The sequence below is a fragment of the Phoenix dactylifera genome, unplaced genomic scaffold (assembly GCF_009389715.1).
Source record: "Phoenix dactylifera cultivar Barhee BC4 unplaced genomic scaffold, palm_55x_up_171113_PBpolish2nd_filt_p 000572F, whole genome shotgun sequence".
Lineage (NCBI taxonomy): Eukaryota > Viridiplantae > Streptophyta > Magnoliopsida > Arecales > Arecaceae > Phoenix > Phoenix dactylifera.
In genome coordinates this window covers 91450-100506 of record NW_024067975.1, presented here as the reverse complement: position 1 = coordinate 100506, position 9057 = coordinate 91450, and the positions used below count along the sequence as shown (strand labels likewise).

General features: G+C 41.6%; 1 protein-coding gene across 1 annotated transcript; it reads right to left on the bottom strand.

Moving 5' to 3' along the window:
* Positions 1-269: 269 nt before the first annotated feature.
* LOC103697560 (inactive TPR repeat-containing thioredoxin TTL3-like) lies at positions 270-5153 on the bottom strand. The gene is made up of 7 exons (XM_008779444.4): positions 3719-5153; positions 2734-2929; positions 2464-2648; positions 2039-2372; positions 1720-1924; positions 1195-1301; positions 270-1106 (listed from the first exon to the last, which is right to left on the bottom strand). Exons 1-7 carry the CDS (start codon positions 4651-4653, stop codon positions 948-950), a joined length of 2121 nt encoding a protein of 706 aa, XP_008777666.2. The 5' UTR covers positions 4654-5153; the 3' UTR covers positions 270-947.
* Positions 5154-9057: the final 3904 nt, after the last annotated feature.

The window sequence follows — 9057 nt, the reverse complement described above, 5'->3', positions numbered from 1 at the left end:
ACACCATTTGAATTAGAGGGTTTCTTTCTTTAAGATTTATCTTTATTAAAAAGTTAACGGGCATATCTCCACCCAGACGCTCCTTATTTTGACTCGATTGGACTGCATTTAAAAGAAAGAAAAGGGGAGGGGGGGAGGAAAGGGAAAGGAAAGGCCCTTCTCAATCACTTGGAAACCTCCTAGTCCTGCACACGAACCCCGGTTTACAAATGCAACGGTCCAAAATATAAAGCATCAGCAGTAGCACTCAGCAGGGGAGGAAGGGAATATGATTTCACTTGGGGTTTCATTAAGAAGTAGTCTGATAAACATAATATTTGCCTGTGGCTTAAGAATGATGGCAGGATCATTCAAACAAATTGAAAGAAGCCTTGTGATGACATGAGAAAGAATTTTGAGTTTTTATTCATAAAAATGGAAGCATATATCAGCACCGGCAGCAAAACCATCAATGATATCTACTCTCCCTTTCCTTCCCCCGACCACCAGATTGATGCCCAATCTTCCCAATGGCTCCCAATAATTGCTATGTAGTATATATACATGTAATAATTTCTAGCAGCCATCTCTCTCAGTTATCTCAATCTCTCTAAGACTGCAGTGCGAAATAAATGGTACACCTAAGCTTACCAAGAAGAGAAAGGTGGATTCGTCTGGAAGAGAATTTATGAGAATCCTAGGCTAACCAGGGAATGGGATGAACTGTTGAAATGAGACCAAGTTCTGCAAATGGAAAGAATAAATGAGGTGGGCGAGAATGAAACTGAAGGAGAAAAAGGAAAATAAAAGGGGAAGAAAAGGGAAGGGAAAAAATATGGGCTCTTTTTGATCATTCCGGTTCATGCTTCAGCTCGATGAATTATTATGTGGCTGGTTTGCAGTGGTAGTTTGACATTTGTATGAATTGAAGGTTGGGCTGCAAAGATAGATCAAATGAACCATTTGTTTCAACGCAAGATACTGTAGTGCCTCACCGATACCTCCAACACCTTCTGGCTGGGGCAGATCATCTCCTTCATCTTCATCCCATCCTTGTAAATCTTAAAAGTTGGGACTATTCTCACGTTCTCCGCTTTGGCGATAGCAGGGCTCTCGCCGACATTGACCTTTAAGATAAAATACAGTAAAGTCGCATAACGAGAAAAGGAGAAAGATGAATGCTTCAGAAAGAAACAAGACATGATATCTGATTACCTTCAGAAAATTTGCTGAAGGATTTTGTGTACACAGTGCATCCACGAATGGGGACATCTGGGTGCACTGCTGGTTCGACGGTGCCATGAAATAAACAACAGAAGCTCCTGAAATGATACAAGTTCCATCTTAGTGCAATAAGTTGCATGGGCAATGGCCATAGCAAATATCAGACATAGCAAGGTTCTGAAACTACAGTACCAGATATTATACCATTACGATGAAAAAGAATAATAGGAACTGAAGAAGAGATTCCAGGTGAATGGCACGAGAGCATTTGATTGAATATATATGTCATAAATACAACAACATAAAGCAGTATTTTTTTCTCTTAAATATCTACTATGCGGTGAAAAGGTGTATTTCATCTAAAGAGGCAGTTTGATGTAAGTAAGATTGATATAAACCTTTGCACCTGTAAAAAGAACATCCAGCTAGACTAAAGGAGGTCTTGAGCAAAGAGGACTACAATGTAGAAAGCTCGGTAGCTTGGAGATTTGATGCGAATAGAAAGGGAAAGCTCACCAGGTAAAGATATTGCTGCTTGGAATTGTTCCATACTAGTAATCTCCTCAACTTCCCCACCAAACTTCATATTAGAGACTTCCTCACCACGAGATGTTTTCAACGCAACCTGAGCATGGAAGAAGGCTTCAGCCACCTCAGTATTACCGGGAAGCTCTTTTCTTAGGGCTTCATAATCCCGCACAGCTTCAGCCCAGCGCTCGAGCTACCAACCCAATGAGAAACATTAAACAGATCAATCCAAACTGTTCTTGGTACCCTGATCTCACATGACATTGGTGAACAGAGGACAAGAAACAGACAATTAGAGACAATTTACCTTCACATAGGAGGCAGCACGTCTGAGAAGGGCCTTGGTATAACTGGGATGGATCCTGAGGGCTTCATTGCAATCCTCAATAGCTTTCTCCCACTGTCCAAGCTTCGACCGGCAAGCTGCTCTGTTGCAGTGGAGGACTGGGTTTGATGGATCATATTTAAGACCTTCCCCATACGCCATGCATGCCTCTGCGAAGTATCCAGATTTGAAGAGCTCATTTCCTTGAGCTCGAGCTCTGGACACAGATCTCACATTATTCAGCATTGCTGTCACATCTGCATTTGTAGGATCTATCTGCCTGCCTTTCTCAGCCATTGCAACTGCATTCTCAAACCTGTAAAAATCCCATTGATCATTCTCATTCATGCAAAACTTTTTTTTAAAAAAAAAGAAAACCTTGTAGAAATCTAAACTACCGAGCTCACCTTCCCAATGCCATATCAACTTGGGCTCGAACAATGTAGATATAGGAATCTGATAGCATACCAAAAAATTTGATCTGCAAGGAAGATGAGAATGATGTATCGAATTTAGGTGCACTTGATAGAGCTGAGTCAGCCTCGTCAAGTTGATGGAGATGGAGAAGGGCTTCTGCTCTCGATGCAATGAGCTGCAAATTCCAACGGACTATGACTTCTACATTCATTTATCCTCTCTAATGACTGCTAAGAAATAACAACCAATATGAATTTTACCAATGGAGAAGAGTCTGCCCCTGCTGCAATGGCTGCATCAGCTTCCCTTAGTGCGCTCTTCCAATCACCAATCTTCCTAGCATCCATACATTTGCCCAGATGTCTGTCCACTGCTTGGTGCTTCTGCAACTCAAAAGGCTCGGGCTGCTGGCCCCCAAAGTAGATATGCCGCTTTGCATTGTCAACCTGCCCCAAGCTGTCATAAGGAATCGCTTAAACAATGTGATATAGGAAAAACAATTGAAAGTTAAAAGGATTACACAAACCTAAATTGGGAAAGGATACTAATTATCGGGGAAAAAAAATTCGAGAAAGCATAAGAAACAGATTACAGAGAATCACTTCATTCTATGACGTTGAATAAAAGTTTATCTCAAAGCAGAATGACTGGATGAAGATGGACTAGCAATTCAATCATTTTTCAGGAAGAAAAGGTTCTTTCTACCATTAAATATCTACCAAGCAACCCTTCATATATAAATTTTGATGCCAAGTAGACCACAGACTCGTCGATGTCAGGAAAATTTATCATCAAAAATGAAGAGCCAACAGTAAAATTACAACTTCAACCAAACAGCGTAAAAAGACAACAAATAAACCAAGCAAAGCTGCAAATTATAAAGCAACTATATTTCTCCTACAACAGACAGCAAAACAATGTGAAAGGAAAGGGAACGCAGAGCAGCAGATCACACCAAACTACGAACCATGGGTCTGAGCAAGAGTCGGCTCATATCAGACGACAAAAGGCATTCACTGAGCCAGTCTCCAACAACCAAGGACAAACATGTGACAGGCAGATCAAAAGAAGAGATCTGTAACTAACAAAGATCGAATCTTTCTAACAACAAACACAGGCAGGCATCAGAACAGCACATCCAACTCATAAAGATCAAATATTTCCCCCAGTAACCACTTTACAAGGATCTAAATCTCTCGAGAAAGGAATTTAAATGAAGAAGAGTAAATGCATGGGATTTCTCACCGTAAGTATAGCGAAGCCAATCTCTGGTGTGCCCGGTCATTCACCGGATCCAGGCGGACCACCTCCTCGCACTCCTTCACCGCCTCCCCCAACCTGCCGAGCCCCATCAGCGCCGCCGCGCGGTTGCTCCGACACGATGCTAGGCTACTCCGGTACGCGGCATTGTGCCGGCACATCGCAATCCCTCGATCATAGAGACTCAGCGCCTCCGCGAACTGCCCCCTTTTGTACTGCTCGTTGGCCGCCCTGGTCACCTCCTGTAGATCCGAGCTTGCCATTGCCCTCCGCGCCGCGGAATCCCCCAAATTCCCCATCCCCGCCTCCCCACCGACCTTCCCCGAGACGGCGCCGGCAGCCCCACCGCGCATTATACTCCCGTGGCCGTAATTCCCGCTGCCGGATCCCAGCACGTCGCTCCTCGGCGTCTTCTGGGCGATCATGCCCGTCTTCCCGATTATCCCCGAGGGGCAGATGTTCCCCGCCGGAAGCACATTGGTCACCGGAGAACTCGCCGAGCTACTCCCGCCGCCGCCGGAGTAGATGAGCGGTCCAGGGTCGGTCCAGCGGTGGCCGGGCCGCGAACCCCTGCCGTCCAAGGCAGTGGGGCTACTCTCGCCGGAGAGCTCCCCGGAGTGGTTCCGCCTCCCGGGAGCACCGCCGGAGGCGAGGTTACGGGCGGCGGCGGCGCTCGCCCGGGTCTTGCCGGTGACGGAGCCGGAGGAGCTGGAGCTGCTGCTGGTGTTGGTGACAGCGGCCGAGGCGGCACGGGGCTGGAGCGGCGAGACGGGGGAGCCGAGATCGAGGGCGAAGTCCTTGGAGTCAGGCTTGTTGGCATCAAGAGCGAGGGCGGAGTGGAACCGACCGGAGGGAGGCTCGATCCCGGCATCAAGATGGGGCCTTTGTGTCCGGCCGGCCGGCTCGCCGGGGCGGGACATCTGGGCTCGAGGCGTCTCTTGGGCTCGCGCGGCTTAGATCTCCTCCGGCCACCACACCGCCCTTTGCTTTTCTTTATTATTATTATTATTATTTTCCTTCCCTTCTCCTCCACCACTCGGATCACCGCCCGTGGCTAGCTGTTGCAGCTACAAGAGAAGGCGAGAATAGGACGAGACGCAGTTTTTGGACAGCGATGGAGAGCTGAAGACATAGAAGAAGAAATAGACGAGGACCGAGAAAGAGAAGGGGTTTACAGTGGGAAGGATGGGGATCTCGTGATTTGGAAGGGAGAAAGCGAGGAATGAATGTGGGTAGATTTGGTGATGGACAGGAAAGGAGAAGAAGGGAGGAATACAGAGGAAGAGACGAGAGGAGAGGAGAACAAGAAAAATAAAAACAAAACAGGAGAGAGTATGGGACAATAAAAAGGGGCAAACTTTCGCTACTTCACCTCCCCCCTCCGCTCCCTTCTCTCTCTCTTTCTTCTCTTTCACGAGAACCCTTGCTGTCCTCTACCTTCTCCCGTCGCCATGTATAAATACGGTATTCTTCTTTCCTTCTTCAAATTTCGTCCAGAAACATTCAATCATTTGCCCATTGTTTCAGATTTCATCTCCACTTGTCTCCCAGATTTTCTTTTTTTTTTACCATTTTTTAGACTCTTATATAAACCTCATTTGTTCCCTTTTGTCTGTCGCATGCAAACATCTAAATCTGATAATTTTGACGGATACTTTCTGTCTTTCTGATTTTTTTATTTTATCCAATTTATATCAATCTTTACATCAAGAATCCAAGATCTGCGTAAAACCTTAAGCCCCGTCCTTATCTATCTCCACTGTAGGGACCGTATAGTTTCTTTCCTCGGCCCTTTGAATTGAGATCCCATCACGCTTCCATCTAATGAGCTTGGATTTCTTCCGGATTTTTTAAATTTTCTTATTTATAGAAATTTGCTTTCTTAAGAAAGATTTGCTTCTCGTTAATTGATCTTTTCGTGTGCAAATATTTATTTCCCGTTGTCTCTCCTCGCCCAATTTTCCATGCAAAATTTATGGTCAGATTCCGTACTTTCAACACTTCTCTTCTAACGCGTGCCAGAAGCGAGGAGAGATTTAAACCCCGCGCAGGATGACCCGAACACCCCCATCAACTGCACGGAATTACGAACAACCCAAGAAAGTTACCGTGAGACGGGCGGGGGCTTTTTGGTAATATGGATCGCCCTCGCGACAGGGGCAACTGACCATGTGCCGTGCGCTATGCCAGCTGGCTCCGTTTAGGGAACCTAGGCGCTCCATCGCCCTCCAGCTGCCCATCAACGGCGACGGTGACGGCTCTAACAAGATGCCGCGGAATATTCCGTCAAGAGGTGATCCAAACGTGGTTTACCGGACCCTTCGATCGAGACCCGATGGAGCGGCTTTTGACCTCGAGGAGGCGGCGAGTCGGGTCCGGTCACCACCGGCTCATCACGCGGCCTGCTCGGCAAGTTAATAAAAGGTAATTAAAATTAATTGTTGTGAATTAAAGCTAGGAGTGGGTTTTAAGACCATAATTGAGTGTTAATAAAAAAACATAATTAATATGGTCAGGCATCGTAGTTGCTAGTTACTGGATTCATGCTTTATTGTTTTGCACATTTTGAGTGCATAGAATTTGAATTAAGTTGCATGGATTTCTGTTCCAATTGAAACCATTTTTATATTTTTCAATGATTTTTTTTTTGCTCTATAGGAAGTAGGATGTGTAGAAGCTGGCTAAAAGCCAAGATAACAATTGGATCAAATTAGGTCCTTCTACAGCAACTACAAGAGGCTTTGCCAACTTTTCATATTGGTACCCTCTAGTGTGCAAGCAGGGTTTCCATGTACAACAAGTTAAATAAAGTTGAAAGATAGTATCAAAAGATTAATCAATTCATTTAAAATATCTAATTTTATAGGACACAATGATAAAAAAAAAAAAGTATAGGTTATCTAACCTCTTTATGTAGCTGCTTTTAGTACTATTAGTATGTTTTTGGATGTGATGATGAATGGATAAGAAATGATATTAGAGGAGGACAAAAAGAAATAAATTACAATTAATTGCATAACAATTACTTTTCTACTAAGTGAATTACAGGAAAGTTTACTCAGATGTATTCCATCTTTGCAAATGGATTAAATTCGGTTCATTGAATTTTAATATAGCTATCTGACAGCGAAAATCAACATAGAAATCTTGCTATGCATGAAGGGGTAACAGAAAGATGGTACTTTCCTAAATTTGCATCTAAAACTTGTTAATGAATAGGAAGGAATAATAGTTGTTTTAATGTATAGAGACTTCAGTAAAAAGGAAAAACGAAAAGAGAGAGTTTGATATTCCCAAGGCCCAAGCTCACTTATAAGACATGCTATGTCATTGCAAACTGCCTTGACAAACTATTTTAGTTTACTTTCCTGATTTTATCTAAAACTTGCTGATGAATATGAAGGAATAATATTCATTTTAAATATAGAAAGACCTCAGTAAATAAGGATATAGGAAGATTACAAAGCCTTTTTTTATTACTATGGAATCATCGCAACAACTAACCTACACCTATAAAATCTCTTATTGATTGTGTCTATGATCTTGTCTACACCTAACTCATCTATCATCGTGTTGCAAAATTAATATGTGATCAACCTTCAGTTACGAGGTCCAATATGATGGAATAGTTATGGATTCATCTTTAAAAAGAAAGGAGGGAGGTCTACCTTCTTAGAATTGAACTTGAAACCTTTTGTTACTAAGCAAAAAGGTATGATTGCTAGGGCAAGCCTCAATAGTTGTAGATTCATGCATATAGAAATTAGCTTACCTTTGTTTTTGTTTGCAAGGACTTATGCTGTTATTTATAAGTAGAGTTTAGGCATGATGCAAATCCTAGTGCAAGAATAAGTATGGTAAAATAGATAAATGACTAAACTCCTAGTAAAAGAATCATCTTCTTTCCTAAGTGTAAGAAGGTGTGTCATAATGTCAGGTTCAACATATATATCTAGACTAGTTTTAATAGATGCAATTCACATCATCCATGAGATTCTTAATTTGATGCGCGACTTACTTCACTCAAAACTTATCGATCCCTCTAATATTTTTCTTTAAACATCCAAATCTCTATTTTGCCAATAGAACCAAATTCTCTACCATCAAGGGTAATAGAATTTTTTTTTTTTTGGTAGTAAAGGATAATAAAAAAACTGTTAAATATAAAGGAATGAACGACCTTAGTGTTTCATTCCACCAATTGACCACTCATCAACCAATTTCTCTTAATAGTAGATCTACCATTATATGGTTTCCCGACGGCCAAGCCAATTCACAAGAAAAGCTAGAAATCTTTTAGGTCGACAATTAAGGATATAATTCTGACAATGTGATCTTGTATGTATTTGCTAACTATAGGATACCTTTTCTATGTATATTAAATATTATTGATGTATAAACTTTGAAGCTATAGTGATAAGCAAATCTATTGAGAATTATTCTTGTTCCCTCTAATGGCTCACTCTGATAGTATTCCTATATAGCACAAACATCTAGCATTCTTCTTCAACTTTCAATCATGCCATAACAAGAGTTCTAGATTATTGTGAGTGCGATAATTTCGGACATGTTTGTGAGATAATATTTATGGCATATAGATTTGTCTTTATTGATATCATGTTCTTGTGCCTATAAAGATTTAGAGAGAATACCATGTTAAGCCTTCATGGTTGAATTCAAATTCTTAGAAAAAGCCATACATACAATACATCTATACCTAATACTCTTTTCTATCGTGACAACTCCTCTTCCCCCTTATTTACCCCCTTGCCTTGATGGAAATTGGCTTCGCTGCGCCCTGAATAATCAAAAAGCTTTGAAAGAGAGCCTACATAAATAAATAAATAAATAATAGATAATTTGCTGAAATGATTTTTAGTATAATTTTTCAAAAATATTTATATGACATCTGATAATCCATAAAAAATATATTATAAGGTTTCATAACATTTTTTTTAAAAAAAAGGGTCTCACAGCCAGATATCCCAATCCAAATGTGCGCGCACACACTTCTCACACTTTTGTTCTTTGTTACGGTTGGTGTGAAATTGGTTCTCATTCACATACCAGTGAAAAATTGGCAATCATATAATTCTTTTAATTTATAAGTTAAGAAAAAAAAGGCAAAAAAGAAAAAAAAAACTCTACCCTTCCGTAGGACAAACATTAAAAGAAAAAAAAAAGGAAAAAAAAAAATAGACTAATCCAAGTTTGGCCAAGCCTTGGGAGCCTGGGACACTCAGCTTAACCCCTTATCATCTCTCTCCATGTACAATGGGGTCCAAAGTGGAACAACTTGACTTTGGACCATGTTATAATTCTGC